Raw genomic sequence first — 18,918 nt, forward strand, 5'->3', positions numbered from 1 at the left:
TTCAACTAGGTCGATTCCTGCATTTCCTGTAAACAGGAGTGTCTATGGGCCTAAAATTGGGGTCCATTAAGGTTCAAATTTCGGCCCTGTCAATTTTCTTCCAGAAAGAACTAGCTTCACTACCTGAAGTTCAGACGTCTGTAAAAGGGGTACTGCATATACAGCCTCTTTTGGTGCCTCCAGTGGCACTTTGGGATCTCAATGTAGTTTTGGGATTCCTAAAGTCACATTGGTTGAACCACTTGAATCTGTGGAGTTAAAATATCTCACATGGAAAGTGGTCATGTTGTTGGCCCTGGCCTCGGCCAGGCACGTGTCAGAATTGGGGGCTTTATCCTGTAAAAGCCCTTATCTGATCTTCCATTCAGACAGGGCGGAATTGAGGACTCGTCCTCATTTTCTCCCTAAGGTGGTTTCAGTGTTTCATCTGAACCAACCTATTTTGGTACCTACGGCTACTAGTGACTTGGAGGACTCCAAGTTGTTGGATGTAGTCAGGGCCTTGAAAATATATGTTTCCAGGACGGCTGGAGTCAGGAAATCTGACTCGCTGTTATCCTGTATGCACCCAACAAGCTGGGTGCTCCTGCTTCTAAGCAGACTATTGCTCGTTGGATTTGTAGTACAATTCAGCTTGCACATTCTGTGGCAGGCCTGCCACAGCCAAAATCTGTAAAAGCCCATTCCACAAGGAAGGTGGGCTCATCTTGGGCGGCTGCCCGAGGGGTCTCGGCGTTACAACTTTGCCGAGCAGCTACTTGGTCAGGGGCAAACACGTTTGCTAAATTCTACAAATTTGATACCCTGGCTGAGGAGGACCTGGAGTTCTCTCATTCGGTGCTGCAGAGTCATCCGCACTCTCCCGCCCATTTAGGAGCTTTGGTATAACCCCCATGGTCCTTACGGAGTTCCCAGCATCCACTAGGACGTCAGAGAAAATAAGAATTTACTTACCGATAATTCTATTTCTCATAGTCCGTAGTGGATGCTGGGCGCCCATCCCAAGTGCGGATTGTCTGCAATACTTGTACATAGTTATTGTTACAAAAATCGGGTTATTATTGTTGTGAGCCATCTTTTCAGAGGCTCCTCTATTATCATGCTGTTAACTGGGTTCAGATCACAGGTTGTACGGTGTGATTGGTGTGGCTGGTATGAGTCTTACCCGGGATTCAAAATCCTTCCTTATTGTGTACGCTCGTCCGGGCACAGTATCCTAACTGAGGCTTGGAGGAGGGTCATAGGGGGAGGAGCCAGTGCACACCAGGTAGTCCTAAAGCTTTACTTTTGTGCCCAGTCTCCTGCGGAGCCGCTAATCCCCATGGTCCTTACGGAGTTCCCAGCATCCACTACGGACTATGAGAAATAGAATTATCGGTAAGTAAATTCTTATTATTAAAACACATGAGCGCAATGTGAACCGCCGACGCGCGTTTCACAGATACGTTTTTTCGAGGCTAACCAGAGCGCCTCCGATAGCCGGAATTTAACAAGGGAGCCGCGCCAATCACAGGAAGATTTTTCCCTCACGTGATACAGGTATCCTATCACGTCGCGGCTGCCATCTGACGCGGTGTAGCGTCAGTACTCGTCCGATCACGTGACCTGGTAGTCCAATCGCGGCACAGCTCCATCTGACACTATACAGTGTCAGAGCTCGTCCGATCACCTGATCTGTATAGACCTATCCCTGTACTGCTCCCTCAGCACTAGAGGCAGAGATGTGGGGATTTATTGTCTCCCCTGGTGTATGTGCCGTCCAGTATCACGTGTCCCCTTTTAACCTATAGACTGGCTGGATTATTATCCCAGACATACAAATAGAGTTTATATTATCTTAAATTTATACCTGGTAGGTCATCTTGCTCAAATACATTAATATTAGGAATAATATTGTTATAAAATTAATTTTTATTTTTTAACTCCCCAATATACAACTGTTATGTCAATGATTTTTAATTTTTTAATTTTTAATGAACCCCTTATCTTGAAAACTGACAAAAAATACAAGATGTGACGTGAAATAAAATACAAATATAATGTTAGTGACCAATTGCTACAAAACAAAATCTCCAAAGAGCCAATAGTGTGCGAGACAAACGTGTTCATTTTAGTGATATAAATTTTAAAGGACTGATCTAAAAAACATTTATGTGCTGTGAAGGATCGTAAATATGGTTTAAGATAATATTATGTTATAGTGTGCTGTAAAGTGAAGGTGACATTATAAAAATCAGCCCATGTGGTGCTGTTAATGGTGTATGGGTGAATTTAATATGATAAGATGGTTATGAATTATATTATAACGACAATATTTTTATTATGTTTAATTGAATAAAATTGTGAGAAATAACACCACTTTAGTGATGATATTGTGTTTCTATTTACCTTCTAATATATATATATATATAATAATACATCCTCAACATTTTCTTTTTAATTTTTAATTGATCTATTTTGACAAAGCTGTGATTGTGATTATCATAAAATATAATAAGTTGATACTTTTTAAACGATCTAGACTTATCCAGATATAAGATATTCCTCCGGTGTTATTTTATTCTGTATATTAAGGGTATTGTTCTTGTCTGAACGGCTCATTCCTTATCTCCATCTTTGTACAGGGTAGTGTGTCATCTGCTTGTTATTTTTTAGAAATGTATGATTTTTTTAATTATTCATTTAACAGAAGCTAATAAGTGTTCGTAAATGTTAACATTCTACTTCTTCTCAAGAGTACCCCAATTCCATAAGTTTATTCCAATCCCCATTAGGGGTGTTTAACTTCTCTGACCACGGAAAATTGACTTTGCATAATAAAAGTTACATTCCTTCTTAGGAGTTTTCTTTTTTGTCCAAGGAGAACGGGTTTTACATAACACGATATGCTGATAATAATTCAACTCCGGTAAATAAGTAATTATTAAGAAGGAGTTTTTAAATGATTAATTAACCGAAAGAGGGGGAAAGAGTGGACCATTCTGGCTCATAACTACCCAGGAATAGCATCAACTGGTATACCAAGTTGATGTTCTCAAAGGAAAGGTAGGTAACTGTTGTATTCTTTCAACCCTATCGGATGCATGCTGTTCATAAGGAAAATTAGCCTCGTTTCCAGCTTGAGTAATTCATTGTCCAGGTCACCTCCTCGTATTCCCAGTTGGATACTTTGCATACCGTACGCTTTCAATCCTGTTACTTCTCCTCCATGATGTTGTAGGAAGTGTTTGGCTACAGATGTCAAAGTTCTAAATCGCCTTGCGTCCTGTTTTGCATTTTTGATGCTATTAACATGTTCTAAAATGCGTACATTCAATGGGCGTATCATTTTGCCGATATATCTTTTGCCACAAGGGCACTCCAAATGGTAAACTACCCCCATTGTGGTACAGTTGATAAATTCAACAAAAAATGGTTTATCCGAAATTTTATCTATATAGAATTGTGTGGACACCATGTATTTTAACAGGCTTTGCATCTGCCGCATTGATAGGATCCTTTCTTATTGTACAGTTGTCGTATAGGGGATGCAAGGTGGCTCTGAACTAATAAATCGCGTAGGTTTTTTGACCTCCTCCAACTGCTTTGCACTCTGTTTGGTAAAATTCTTCTCAGAGTTTAATCGGTTTGTAACACCGGCCAGTGTTGTTGTAGTTTCCCATTGATCTTCTTCCAATATGGGTTAAAGGTACCCACAAATCGTACCGGTTCCTCTCTAGATGGCCTGATCTTAGGGGTTAATAGGGAGTCTCTTGAGTATGTTTTGACATTACTAATTGCTGTTTTAATCCTCCTATTACTATAGCCTCTCTTTTTAAGGCGTTCGCAGACCTGTTTCTCACGTGCCTTATAAGTTGAATCTTCTGAACAGTTCCTTTTAGTCCGAAGTAGCTCCCCCTTGGGGATAACTCTAATAGTTGCTGGTAAGTGCGAGCTATCAGAGTGCAATATGCTATTTGTGGCGGTCTTCTTTCTGAAAACATCAGTGCTGATTCTTCCATCAGTTTCAATTTTGATGGTCAAGTCCAAAAAGTTGATTGACTTTAGATCTCTCTCACCGGTCAGTTTGAGATTAAGATCATTACAATTGAGAGTAGTGATGAATTCATCTAAAAGTTCTGCTCCTGCCTCCCAAATAATCAGGACATCGTCGATGTAACGAAGATATAATAGGATGTGTTGAGTATATTTCTCTAGGATCTCATTAAACACATACTCCTTCTCCCACCATCCCAGGTAGAGGTTGGCGTATGAGGGGGCACATGCCGTCCCCATCGCCGTCCCTCTAACCTGGAGGTAGAATCTCTCTTCACTAATGAAGTAGTTCTTGGTCAATATAAATTGGAGGAGGGAGATTAGAAATTCATTAAAGTCATGGTGTGTGCTCATATCCAGGAAGTATTTAATGGCTGCCAGCCCCTTGTCGTGATTAATGCTAGTATATAAGCTTTCGATGTTATAAGTGGCTAGCCATGTTCTCTGGTTCACCACCATGTCCTGTAACTTGTTCAACACATCCATGGTGTCTCTGGTGTAGGAAGGCAGGGTTAGCACATGTTGACGAAGGTATTGGTCTACATAAATACTCGCTTTCTCAGTTAAACTACCTACACCAGAGACAATTGGTCTACCAGAAGGAACTTTTTCATTTTTATGCACCTTCGGCAAAAGGTAGAGAGTCGCTATTTTTGGATTCGCTGTTTCAAGAAAATCAAAATCTTTCTTCCTAATAATTACGTAATGCTCTTGTAATAATAGAGTTATATAGGCAGAGGAAGTTGGAGGTTGGATTGAAAATCAATGGCTTATAACATTCCGGATCACTTAGCTGTTTTCTCAGTTCCGTTATATACATAGATTTTGGCCACAGTACAATATTTCCCCCCTTGTCAGAAGGCTTGATAATAATATCCTGCCATCCTCTAATTTCCTGTAACGCCACTCTTTCTCCTTGTGTTAAATTATCTTTGGGTGTCTGGATTTGTTGGACTTGTGTGAACATGGTGTCTAGATCCCTAGACACTAGATCATAAAAAACCCTTGCTGAGGGGGAGATTTTATAATCTGGAAAGAAGGAGAATTTACTCCTGATTTTGAGTGGGTCAAAAGGTTTGGGGTAGGGTAAAGTTTCATTCCCTAATTCCAGTTCCTCTAGTATTTCCAGGGTTACCTGGTCATCTGATGTTAATACTGGATTGGGTGTATCTGGAGAGAGGGCCACCTCCATGCTGTTAGTTTGTTCTCTTATGCATTGTTGGTTGAAAAAAAAATGTTTCAAAAGTGTTTTGCGCATAAAGAGTTGGAGATCTTTTTCGTATTCAAATCGGTCGGGTGAGTGAATAGGAGAGAAGGATAGACCTCGACTCAATAAGTTATTTTGGTCTTCAGTCAAAACTTTGTCGGTGAGATTAATAATTCTTAATGTATCATCACTTTTTCTGATCATCTCCTTCTCCTCTGCTCTCTGGGTTCCTCTCTCCAGTCCCTGGCATCTCTTTTCCTTCTTGCTCCCCTTCCCCCTCCGAATCTTAGTTCTTCCATACTGGTATGGTCTTTGACCCCTTTCAAGATGGTATACCTGCATCGCCCTGCACAGGGACAAAAAGATGCAACATCTACATTGTACAATGGATATACAATGAGCCATAATGAAAGTTTCCATATTCAGAGCTGCCTGTAGCTTTAACTAATAAGCAGAATCCCACCACATTTAGTAAGTATACTATTGAAGGCATATAGAGAAGGATTTCCATGAGGGGGGAAAAAAAAAAAAAAAAGTTCCAAAATCTGCCAACAGGAGAATACACTGTGTGGCACCATAAAAGGTAAAATGCATGAGAAAGTACCAACAAATAACTAAACAAAACCTAAAAATAAGAATTTACTTACCGATAATTCTATTTCTCATAGTCCGTAGTGGATGCTGGGACTCCGTCAGGACCATGGGGAATAGCGGGCTCCGCAGGAGACAGGGCACATCTAAATAAAGCTTTTAGGATCACATGGTGCGTACTGGCTCCTCCCCCTATGACCCTCCTCCAAGCCTCAGTTAGGTACTGTGCCCGGACGAGCGTACACAATAAGGAAGGATCTTGAATCCCGGGTAAGACTCATACCAGCCACACCAATCACACCGTACAACTTGTGATCTGAACCCAGTTAACAGTATGATAACAAAAAACGAAGTAGCCTCTGAAAAGATGGCTCACAACAATAGTAATAACCCGATCTTTGTAACAATAACTATGTACAAGTATTGCAGACAATCCGCACTTGGGATGGGCGCCCAGCATCCACTACGGACTATGAGAAATAGAATTATCGGTAAGTAAATTCTTATTTTCTCTAACGTCCTAGTGGATGCTGGGACTCCGTCAGGACCATGGGGATTATACCAAAGCTCCCAAACGGGCGGGAGAGTGCGGATGACTCTGCAGCACCGAATGAGAGAACTCCAGGTCCTCCTTAGCCAGAGTATCAAATTTGTAAAATTTTACAAACGTGTTCTCCCCTGACCACGTAGCTGCTCGGCAAAGTTGTAATGCCGAGACCCCTCGGGCAGCCGCCCAAGATGAGCCCACTTTCCTTGTGGAGTGGGCCTTTACAGATTTAGGATGTGGCAGGCCTGCCACAGAATGTGCAAGTTGGATTGTGCTACAGATCCAACGTGCAATCGTCTGTTTAGACGCAGGAGCACCCATCTTGTTGGGTGCATACAATATAAACAACGAGTCAGATTTTCTGACTCCAGCTGTCCTTGAAATATATATTTTTAATGCTCTGACAACGTCCAGTAACTTGGAGTCCTCCAAGTCGCTAGTAGCCGCAGGCACCACAATAGGCTGGTTCAAGTGAAAAGCCGAAACCACCTTAGGGAGAAAATGAGGACGTGTCCGCAGTTCTGCCCTGTCCGAATGGAAAATCAGATATGGGCTTTTGTATGATAAAGCCGCCAACTCTGAAACTCTCCTGGCTGAAGCCAGGGCCAATAGCATGGTTACCTTCCATGTAAGGTATTTTAAATCTACCGATTTTAGAGGCTCAAACCAATGAGATTTGAGAAAATTCAAAACTACGTTCAAATCCCACGGTGCCACTGGAGGCACTATTGGGGGTTGTATATGTAGTACACCTTTGACAAAAGTTTGTACTTCAGGCACTGATGCCAATTCCTTCTGGAAGAAGATTGATAAGGCCGAAATTTTAACTTTAATGGACCCCAATTTTAGGCCCATAGACAATCCTGCTTGCAGGAAATGTAAGAATCGACCCAATTGAAATTCTTCCGTTGGAGCCTTCTTGGCCTCACACCACGCAACATATTTTCGCCAAATGCGGTGATAATGTTGTACAGTCACTTCCTTTCTAGCCTTAATCAAGGTAGGAAGAACTTCCTCTGGAATGCCCTTTTCTTTTAGAATCCGGCGTTCAACCGCCATGCCGTCAAACGCAGACGCGGTAAGTCTTGGAACATACAAGGTCCCTGCTGAAGCAGATCCCTTCTTAGAGGTAGAGGCCATGGATCCTCCGTGAGCATCTCTTGAAGTTCCGGATACCAAGTTCTTCTTGGCCAGTCCGGAGCCACCAGTATTGTTCTTACTCCTCTTTTCCGTATAATTCTCAGTACCTTTGGTATGAGAGGCAGAGGAGGGAACACATACACTGACTGGTACACCCACGGTGTTACCAGAGCGTCCACAGCTATTGCCTGAGGGTCTCTTGACCTGGCGCAATATCTGTCCAATTTTTTGTTGAGGCGAGACGCCATCATGTCCACCTTTGGTCTTTCCCAACGGTTCACAATCATATGGAAGACTTCTGGATGAAGTCCCCACTCTCCCGGGTGAAGGTCGTGTCTGCTGAGGAAGTCTGCTTCCCAGTTGTCCACTCCCGGGATGAACACTGCTGACAGTGCTATGACATGATTCTCCGCCCAGCGCAGAATCCTTGCAGCTTCTGTCATTGCTCTTCTGCTTCTCGTGCCGCCTTGTCGGTTTACGTGGGCGACTGCCGTGATGTTGTCCGACTGGATCAACACCGGCTGACCCTGAAGCAGCGATTTTGCCAGGCTTAGAGCATTGTAGATCGCTCTTAGCTCCAGTATATTTATGTGAAGGGACGTCTCCAGGTTTGACCACACGCCCTGGAAGTTTCTTCCCTGTGTGACTGCTCCCCAGCCTCGTAGGCTGGCATCCGTAGTCACCAGGACCCAGTCCTGTATGCCGAATCTGCGGCCCTCTAACAGATGGGCACTCTGCAACCACCACAGGAGAGACAACCTTGTTCTTGGTGACAGTGTTATCCGCTGATGCATGTGCAGATGCGATCCGGACCATTTGTCCAGCAGATCCCACTGAAATGTCCGTGCATGGAATCTGCCGAATGGAATCGCTTCGTAAGAAGCCACCATCTTTCCCAGGACTCTTGTGCATTGATGTACTGACACAGTTCCTGGTTTTAGGAGGTTCCTGACAAGTTCGGATAACTCCCTTGCTTTCTCCTCCGGGAGAAACACCTTTTTCTGAACCGTGTCCAGAATCATTCCCAGGATCAGCAGACGAGTTGTCGGGGTCAATTGAGATTTTGGAAGATTCAGAATCCACCCGTGTTGCTGAAGCACTACCTGGGTTAGTGCTACACCGACTTCCAGCTGTTCTCTGGACTTTGCCCTTATCAGGAGATCGTCCAAGTAAGGGATAATTAATACGCCTTTTCTTCGTAGAAGAACCATCATTTCGGTCATTACCTTGGTAAAGACCCGAGGGGCCGTGGACAAACCAAACGGCAGCGTTTGAAACTGATAATGACAGTCTTGTATCACGAACCTGAGATACCCTTGGTGTGAGGGGTAAATTGGGACATGCAGATAAGCATCTTTTATGTCCAGGGACACCATGAAGTCCCCTTCTTTCAGATTCGCTATCACTGCTCTGAGTGACTCCATCTTGAACTTGAATTTCTGTATGTACAGGTTCAAGGATTTCAGGTTTAGAATAGGTCTTACCGAACCGTCCGGCTTCGGTACCACAAATAGTGTGGAATAATACCCCTTTCCCTGTTGTAGGAGGGGTACCTTGACTATCACCTGCTGAGAATACAGCTTGTGAATGGCTTCCAAAACCGACGTCCTTTCTGAGGGAGACGTTGGTAAAGCAGACTTTAGGAACCGGCGAGGGGGAGACCTTTCGAACTCCAACATGTAACCCTGAGATATTATCTGCAGGATCCACGGGTCCACTTGTGAGCGAGCCCACTGATTGCTGAAAATCTTGAGTCGACCCCCCACCGCTCCTGAGTCCGCTTGTAAAGCCCCAGCGTCATGCTGATGGCTTTGTAGAACCCGGGGCGGGCTTCTGGTCCTGGGCAGGGGCTGCTTGCTGCCCTCTCTTACCCTTTCCTCTGCCTCGCGGCAGATAAGACTGTCCTTTTGGTCGCTTGTTTTTATAGGAGCGAAAGGACTGCGGCTGAAAAGACGGTGTCTTTTTCTGTTGGGAGGGGGTCTGAGGTAAAAAAGTGGATTTGCCGGCAGTTGCCGTGGCCACCAGGTCCGAAAGACCGACCCCAAATAATTCCTCTCCTTTATATGGCAATACTTCCATATGCCTTTTGGAATCCGCATCACCTGACCACTGTCGCGTCCATAAACTTCTTCTGGCAGATATGGACATCGCGCTTACTCTTGATGCTAGAGTACAAATATCCCTCTGAGCATCTCGCATATAAAGAAAAGCATCCTTTAATTGCTCTAGAGTCAATAAAATACTGTCCCTATCCAGGGTATCAATATTTTCAGTCAGAGAATCCAACCACACTACCCCAGCACTGCACATCCAGGCTGAGGCTACTGCCGGTCGCAGTATAACACCAGTATGTGTGTATATACTCTTCAGTGTAGTTTCCAGCCTCCTATCTGCTGGATCCTTGAGGGCGGCCGTATCAGGAGACGGCAACGCCACTTGCTTTGATAAACGTGTGAGCGCCTTATCCACCCTAGGGGGTGTTTCCCAGCGCGCCCTAACCTCTGGTGGGAAAGGGTATAATGCCAATAACTTCTTGGAAATTAGCAGTTTTCTATCTGGGTTAACCCACGTCATTCAATTCCTCTGATTCTGGAAAAGCTACAGGTAGTTTTTTCACCCCCCACATAATACCCCTTTTTGATTGAGGTACCAGCAGTATCAGAGATCTGCAAAGCCTCCTTCATTGCCGTGATCATATAACGTGTGGCCCTATTGGAAAATACGTTTGTTTCTTCACCGTCGACACTAGATTCATCTGTGTCGGTACCCGTGTCGACTGACTGAGGTAAGGGACGTTTTACAGCCCCTGACGGTGTCTGAGACGCCTGAGCCGGTACTAACTGGTTTTCCGGCCGTCTCATTTCGTCAACTGACTTTTGTAATGTGCTAACATTATCACGTAATTCCATAACTAAAGCCATCCATTCCGGTGTCGACTCCCTAGGGGGTGACATCACCATTACCGGCAATTGCTCTGCCTCCACACCAACATCGTCCTCATACATGTCGACACATACGTACCGACACACAGCAGCCACACAGGGAATGCTCTAATCGAAGACAGGACCCTCTTAGCCCTTTGGGGAGACAGAGGGAGAGTTTGCCAGCACACACCAAAAACGCTATAAATGTATATAAACAACCCTAGAAGGTGTTGTTTTTGATATAAGCGCTTTTAATATATCAATATCGCCAAATTATGCCCCCCTTCTCTTTGTTACCCTGTTTCTGTAGTGCAGTGCAGGGGAGAGTCCTGGGAGCCTTCCTCACCAGCGGAGCTGAGCAGGAAAATGGCGCTGAGGAGAATAAGCTCCGCCCCTTTTTCGGCGGGCTTTTCTCCAGGGTTTTAAGAAAACTGGCCTGGGTTAAATACATACATATAGCCTTAATGGCTATATGTGATGTATTTATTTTGCCACTAAAGGTATTTAATATTGCTGCCCAGGGCGCCCCCAGCAGCGCCCTGCACCCTCCGTGACTGAATCAGTGAGACGTGTAGCAACAATGGCGCACAGCTGCAGTGCTGTGCGCTACCTTCATGAAGACTGAGGAGTCTTCTGCCGCCTGCTTTCCGGACCTCCGTCTTCAGCGTCTGTAAGGGGGATCGGCGGCGCGGCTCCGGGACGAACCCCAGGAGGACCTGTGTTCCGACTCCCTCTGGAGCTAAGTGTCCAGTAGCCTAAGACTCCAATCCATCCTGCACGCAGGTGAGTTGGAAATCTCTCCCCTAAGTCCCTCGATGCAGTGATCCTGTTGCCAGCAGGATTCACTGATATTTAAACCTAAAAAAACTTTTTCTAAGCAGCTCTTTAGGAGAGCCACCTAGATTGCACCCTTCTCGGACGGGCACAAAAACCTAACTGAGGCTTGGAGGAGGGTCATAGGGGGAGGAGCCAGTACGCACCATGTGATCCTAAAAGCTTTATTTAGATGTGCCCTGTCTCCTGCGGAGCCCGCTATTCCCCATGGTCCTGACGGAGTCCCAGCATCCACTAGGACATTAGAGAAACTAAATTTCACATTTAATTTTTTCTCTTTGTTAACAACAAAAACTGGTTAGTTAGCTAGCTCCAAGGGTGCGATACTTTTTACCGGCAGTCGAGGTGCCAGCGCTCATATGGCCGACTGCGGCATCCCGATGGAGAAGATCTTACCTTCCCCACCTAACCCTAATCCTTCCGCCCCGCAGCCTAACTAACCCTCCCCGGTGGTGCCTACATCTAAGCCTCCGTTCCTGCTGCCTAAACCTAACACTCGCTCGCCCGCAGCCTAACCCTAACCCTCCCCAAGGGTGCCCAAACTTACCCCGCCGTCTAAACCTAACCCTCACTCCCACGCAACCATACCCTAACGCTCCCCCGAGGGGGGCTATACCTAACACCCCTCCTCACAGCCTAAACCTAACCCCTCCTTTCCGGAAGCCTAAAACTAAACCTCCCCAGTGGACGTATAAACCTAACCTCCCCCCCCCCCCCCCCCAGGCCTAGACATAAGAGTCCCCAGCATACTTACGTTCGGGTTGCCGGTGTCGAGATTACAGTGACGGCATTTCGACAAATGTCGGAGTTACGGTGCCAGTATTTTGCCCACGTGTCAGGATTCCAGCGTTGGGATTTCGACTGCCCATCCTGACTGCCAGAATGCTGAACGTATCCCAGCTCCAAATAGAGACATTTTAATGTATGGGGAAGTTTTTTGTTTTGCATAGCCCACCTGCTAACATAAAACCGCCACACTGAACATTATTTAAAAAAAAAAAGACCAGAATTAACTTTACAAAATGTTGGATACTAATATTTTGCTCTAGCTCCTAGGATTTGGAATATTGTACATTTGCAAAGGCCTATTAATTTAATGATATAGGATTAAGTATTGTGATGAATATTTTTATATTTTATTCATATAACATGAACCTATTGCTAAAAGTTGTTTGCTTGTTGCTCATGTAATAAAAGCATAATTTTACCTATGTGACAGATTTCTCAAAATCATTTAATAGATAAGATACAAGTTATCACCTGTAAGATTACAGATCCAAAGTTCAGTGAAACTCTACACGCAGATGTAATGAAGAGGGAATTATCCCATATTGCACTATCAGCATTGCACAGCATGACAGATGAATATTGGAAGCCAAGAAACTATGCTCACCTCTGTTAGACTATTAGGAGAATAAGACTGCACTATTTTGGAAGTTTTTTTTTAAATAATTAAAAAGAAATAACTTATAGTTACCGATCTTATTAGAAAGAGGTGTCACTGTATAAGACTGGAGTAGATTGTAAACCTTGCATCCCAAGAGAAGTGCATTAGCTTCATCAGCGGCATCTCTGACAAAGCTGTGTTACAAAGGGAAACGCATTAGCACTTCTCTTCAGCTGGTTTTGGCACCCTTTTACCTTTCCAGTGTATGAGACTTCAATCTATACCTGGCGAAAGGACTCTTTGGGAACGATACCATTTATTGCACTACTTTATCTACCTGTGCAGATGAGTACTAGGAGCCACTAATAGCGGGTCTGCACAAAGCTGTATAAGATTCATCCTGGCACATTACTAATTCATCGCCTGGCTCCTCATGTAGAAAAGTCACTCTCTGCACATCGGTGGTCTGTTACACCAGTGGTTCCCAACAGTTCATGTTTTCCAGGTCACCTAGCAGGTGCACAGGTTTATTCATTACTCACTGACACACTTTAGTCTTTAAAAGACCCACAGGTGGAGCAAATTATTTCACTTGCAATCCTGTGAGGAGACCTGGAAAATATGAACTGTTGGAGGTACTTGAGGACTGCGGTTGGAAACTACTGCGTTACACCACTGATCGGGACTGCACTAAGCTGCATAGTGAAGCATTCACTTATCCCATGGTACTTTTGCCACTGGCTAACAAGAAACTATGTGGATATAGTAGACTAACCCTTCCTTTGCCAAAAGAGACATAGGATTTCAATTTGAACAGCATGCTTCGTAAATGAACCAGCTCAAGATTTATATATATTTGCACTTCTTTTATATTGTATATTAGTAAAATACATTTATATTTAAATCTCACTCCGTCTATAACGTGTCTATTAAGTACACACCGATTGTGCTGTTTCACCTTTTCTTTTACCCTATCCCAACCTTTGTGCTACCCATACTGTATATCTGCATGTGTTAGATTTATCTCCCAAACAGAAAACAAACTTATTACCTGATCCAATGCCACTCAATCCGCACATGCGGTATAGATGGAATTCAATTAATGTACAGGGGTTGATCCTATTAGCCACGAGGGAAGCAGTTAAAATACTGCCAGTTGGAATCCCACTGGTCAATGTAAATGTATACCCACCATAAATGATTAGCAAGTTATATTTTCATTTTCAAACTTCACTCAAGACCAAGAATGCATTTATCCTTTAGGTAAAAAAGTGCATGGTGAGGCTGCAGAAATACATGGCTAATCTGCAACATGTCACAGGCTCCATAGGTGGTCCCTGAGCCATTAGATGGACAGAATCGCTCAAAGTAATCTACTTCTGTGTAAGATTATGCTCAGAGTAAGGCCAGGTACCCATTACAGCAGTGGTTCCCAAACTTTTTTGAATCACGGCACCCTAGAATATCAGAATTTTTTTTTCACAGCACCCCTAGGCCAAAAGTTTCTTATTGAGACATTTAAAAATAAATATTAAATTAAGTAAATTATGCTTATGTGTCATCCTTAGGTTCAACTGTGTGGTGAGGGACAAGATTCACTTCTGTTTGTCCACATATTTTACGATTGACAGCTACCAGCACTGGTTTTGCCTATTACACTGACCATAATTTGAATTAGTCCTGGACCACCAATCCAAGGCACCCCTGCTAGTGTCCAGAGGCACCCGAGGGTGCCATGTAACAGAGAGAACCACTACACTACAGCAATGTCAGGGTGATTTGCCGTTTTGTAACGACAAATAGTCTACATCATGTACCGTGTATGCCTGCTAGCGACGTCATCCAGTCGTCCCTGCAACAGGGCTGACAGAAGATACCACTAGCGACCCCATGCAGTGTAAAAGAAGGACTTATTATTAGTACAACCAATTCCCATTGGTCGGGGCCAAACTGAATTCGGCCAGAGCATTGCGACGACTGGCCATCGCTGTGGTGTGTACCCGGCATACAGATATGTTCTCATAAATCAAGCCTCAATATACCATGCAGCGCAAGATGCCAGGTCTCATACAACTTTGCCAACGTTGGGCTTCTTTTTTGTCGAAAATGCGTCTTAGTCACAATGCAACGCAACTAGGAACGCTCGAGGAGATTGTGTACAGACTCAGAGACTCAGTCACACACAGATATACGTGTCATATCAAATTAATCAGCATAGTCTGATGCTAGAAGATTCTCATGCAACCCAACATGCCAAGAGGGGCTGTTTGAGGACATATCTGTAACTTTCTCTCACCTTGTTTCCTAGCTCGGATTATCCCTTCTGTACAAACATTCCCCTCCACCTCAAGGTTATTTGCGTATCTTCACAAATCAAGTAACACTTTACACTCTGAAAGCTGTACAATAATTGTGGATTAGATCAAATCAAGGGAAAACCATTAGCCATCAACCCTAGGACCCTCCTGCAGGTGGTAAAGCAACCAGGTCTCATCAAACCTATAGGATCAAACACAAGTAGGTATAGGGCCAAGCCATATAAAAGTTATCACGTTCTCCGAGAGTTGCAGGTTACATCAGGGATCTGAACTAAAATTAAATACAAAATGTGAGCTTTCTGTAATGCAGGCAAAGAAAAACAGATGGACAGTAAATGAGGAAAAACCCACGTGTTCATAAACATGGCCCCCCATACATTAGTGATGGATGGCTGCAATATCCCGATCCCCTGACACTAGTGTCGGGAAATCAGGAATATTAAAACATGTTTCAAAATCTTGATTCCCCATTCCCGACTGAAAACATGGAAGAATTTCATGCACAGATTGTTACAATTGGTATTTCCCGACAGGGAATCAGGAGAGCGGAGCTTAGATGTATGGGGACCAGGGACGTCACTGAGGAAAGTGATACCGGGTGCGCTGAAAAGTTCCCCTGCGCACAATTAACGTGCATGCTACTGAAAAGGGGACTCATGTAAAGGTGCGTGGCCTTGCAGCCCGACCAAGTTTTTGTCACTCTGGGTGTATGCTCTGCATTCCCGGAGATGCTAGGTTCTCCTGGAGACTTGTCTACCTTCAATGCCGGTTCCTAAAGGAGCAGAGTGCTGAACGATAATGTCACAGTGCAGCACCCAGTTGCCTGTTACTGCGGAGGAACCGCCATTTTGGGGTAACACCCAGGTGCAGCGCGAACCACCCCTAGGGGCACCACTGATGGAGACCTGTATGTAGGTGGTCCAAACTTTGGGGGTAAGGTAGCACTTTCTGGGTTAGAATTAACATTTTCCCACAGTAACTAGAGGAAGTTACTCTTATGGGCAGCAGTTACCCGTGTCTGCCAGATGCTAGTACTTGCGCCAAATAACCCATTTAGGAGAAAATAAAAAAATTAACACCATCTCTCTCTGCCCATTTACCACAGTGTAATAAAACTGAGCTGTCAAACTGAACTGAGCTTCATCCTGGTATGTGTGAGCTCATATATTTACCACAGTGATTAGATGAAATAAATACTGGTTTTGCAAGTCCACTCATTCAAGAGAATAGGCAAAATTATAAATTCTAAAAGAAGAAATCTCCCTGAGCAAAGCAGTCTATGGAATGCCTTTCTTTCTGCGCATAGGGCCTGATTCTGAGTCGGACGCAGCCAAATCCGTATCTGCGTCTTTTGCCGGTTGCTTGATTTTATGCTACAAGTCCTTCCCTGGTGTACAGCTGTGTCTCTGAATGAGCAAGGTACGAGACGCCCACTTACAACATTTTTAGATGCTGAAATACGGTGGTATGCATATTTTCCATCAGAGTATGGCCTTCAATCTGTGCGACTGTGCATCTGGCACTACAACCACTTCTCCCATAACATGCTTAGAAGACGGTTATACAGTGTACATGACCTCTGACACTGTTGTAGTGTAATATAAAAGCTCCTGAGACCACCTCGTGTGATACCCCTTATCCAATGACATTAAAATCTCAGTTTTTCCGTGTGAATGCGCATCAAACTGAGATTTCTGTCAGTGGAGACGCCCCTTCCAAAAAACACGGCAACCCTTCCCAGGCAGTTAGCAGATTTTGCCCGGGAAGGACCTGGGTGAGCTGCAGTGTAAACAGGTAACCCAAGTCATCTGTTTACAACATGGGGAGAGATGCATATCCCAGCGCTTGGAGATGATGTCCCAGGTCTGAGCCGGATTGCAACCATGTTCCAAATCTCGAGTCGGACCCGGGATTTAGTGGAAAAAGGGTACAGCCAGCATACCGCTCATCGAGATCCCGGTTGTCACAATACCGACGCCGGGATCCTGACTGGGGTACCATACCGGCGAGGTAGGGGATTTGCCCTCTAAGAGTGTCCGAGAGTAGAACCTGTGGTGAGCCTGCAGCGTAGCGAGCCCGCAAGGGGCTTTGTTGCGCTCGCTCCCCTGCCGGCAGTCCACTGCGCAGGATGCCGATGTCAGTATACTGACATTCGGCATCCCGTGCGGCGGTATAACATACAGATACCCACCCAGCCACTGCCCAGGAACACTCATTATACTTGCACTATATTTTAGAGTTTGTGCGTCTCTATCGATACTGCAACACTGTATACACACACACCATTTAATGAATGGATATGCAACTTTTCCATGACTGTGCATAAACATTGCTGAACTACATCCAATTCAGAATCCGGTCCACAATGTTATACCTATTTACCAATATCTGTACTGTTTAGTGACTCACAAGTACAGTAGGTGGCGTAACGTTCAGCATGCATCACGGAAACGCAGATTACACACAAACATACCTCCCAACATGACCCTCTCCAGGAGGGACACAATCCTCTGCTTCTGGGCTTTTCTCTTAATTTATGATTGCCGGCACCTGTGTTGAACAGGTTAATGGATTAGAAAGGTGTTTCACCACAGGTGCCGGCAATCATACATGAAGAGGGAAGGCCAGGAACAGAGCATTCTGTCCCTCCTGGAGAGGGTCATGTTGGGAGGTATGTACAAATGCAGAGTAGAATCTCACATCCTATTCAGCTTTCGTTTTTAGGGCCATAAACAGCACAATCTGTAGGGTAATGAGACACGGCAGCTTGTCTCCATGCAACCAGACCCCGCCATGCAGCCTGTAAGGTGATGCTCCCGGAGGAGAGCTTACCTGCAGGTGCTGCGATGGGAGCTCAGGAAGAGTCCACTGTTGCCAACTCTAAATTAAAAACAAACAACTGATATTGAAAAACAAGCCCAAAATGAGTGCAGCAGCAGCAGCGTCCTCACTCCTGCTATCTCTCCAGGCACACACAAGACTGGTTTTCCACACCCCTCTTTTCCTTCCACTCTATGTCCTCCACTATGAGCTTAGGCTTCTCTCTTACTTCCTGATTGCATTAACTCCTTCAGGCCCTGAAGCCCAGTCTAGTGCAGTGGTTAGAGCTCCCTAGTAAAGCAGGACAATGTAATGTAATGTATTACAAGACTAGGCATTTTCTCTAAAACATAGAATGTACATACATATACATATATAAACAAATCCCTTTCTCTGGTCTGAAAAGAGTACCCCATAGTGAACTATAGGTGGGATACCACACACAGGAATATCCCCATCTTCACATAATTAACTCCCCTCCAATTCACACTATATTAAATTATAATCACTCTCCCCCTGTTATTATATTTATCCTCCCTTTCCTCTAGTGCACACTATTATATAAACTACCCTAACACCCACCTCCCCTCCATTCACACCCCATATATCTCTACACCCTCTCCAGTCACACTTTATACACTTTACCTGTGCTGAATCTTCTTTCATGCAGCAATGACTCTACTGCACTAAACATAAAAATAAATAAAAAACAAGCAACAAACTACCATCAAAAACAAAAAGCAACTTAAAAAAAAGGAAGAAGCCCAATTCCACTTGTCATAAGCAGACTTGGCAACACTGAGTCCTGGAAGACTGGATCAGCCAGAACTAGTCATTTAGGGAAACGTTCCAATGTGTGAGCTCCGCCCCTTGATCACATGACTCTGCACAATGATCTCACTCCCAGACCAAGACAGTACCACTGCCAGCTACATAATAGAGGGAGAGGTTATTATTATGTGGCGGAGAGGTGACTCTGGATCTTGTGTCAGAAATTTAGTTAAGGGCCCTACACACTAGAAAATATGACCAATGTGAAAGATGAACAGTGTGGAAGATGAGCAATTTCCCTTGAACTTCACAGAACCCTGACAAACGAAATGGAGTGTACACAC

The 18,918-nt window shown here is 44.4% G+C and overlaps 1 protein-coding gene across 4 annotated transcripts in view; it reads right to left on the bottom strand.

The window, feature by feature from the left end:
- ALDH3A2 (aldehyde dehydrogenase 3 family member A2) overlaps positions 1-18,705 on the bottom strand; it is a 134,414-nt gene extending 115,709 nt beyond the window's left edge. The window contains exons 1-2 of one of the 4 annotated variants that reach the window (XM_063954001.1): positions 18,449-18,704; positions 17,816-17,863 (exon numbers count right to left, since the gene is read on the bottom strand). Coding sequence is in view for 2 of the 4 variants with exons in the window: in XM_063953999.1 (XP_063810069.1) it covers positions 18,449-18,497 (49 nt within the window). In the remaining 2 variants the exon portion in view is untranslated. Of the gene's footprint in view, positions 1-17,815; positions 18,006-18,448 lie in introns of those variants that run through there. The other 3 variants (XM_063953999.1, XM_063954002.1, XM_063954000.1) reach the window with 3 other exon arrangements.
- Positions 18,706-18,918: the final 213 nt, after the last annotated feature.

The sequence above is a fragment of the Pseudophryne corroboree genome, chromosome 2, assembly GCF_028390025.1.
Source record: "Pseudophryne corroboree isolate aPseCor3 chromosome 2, aPseCor3.hap2, whole genome shotgun sequence".
Lineage (NCBI taxonomy): Eukaryota > Metazoa > Chordata > Amphibia > Anura > Myobatrachidae > Pseudophryne > Pseudophryne corroboree.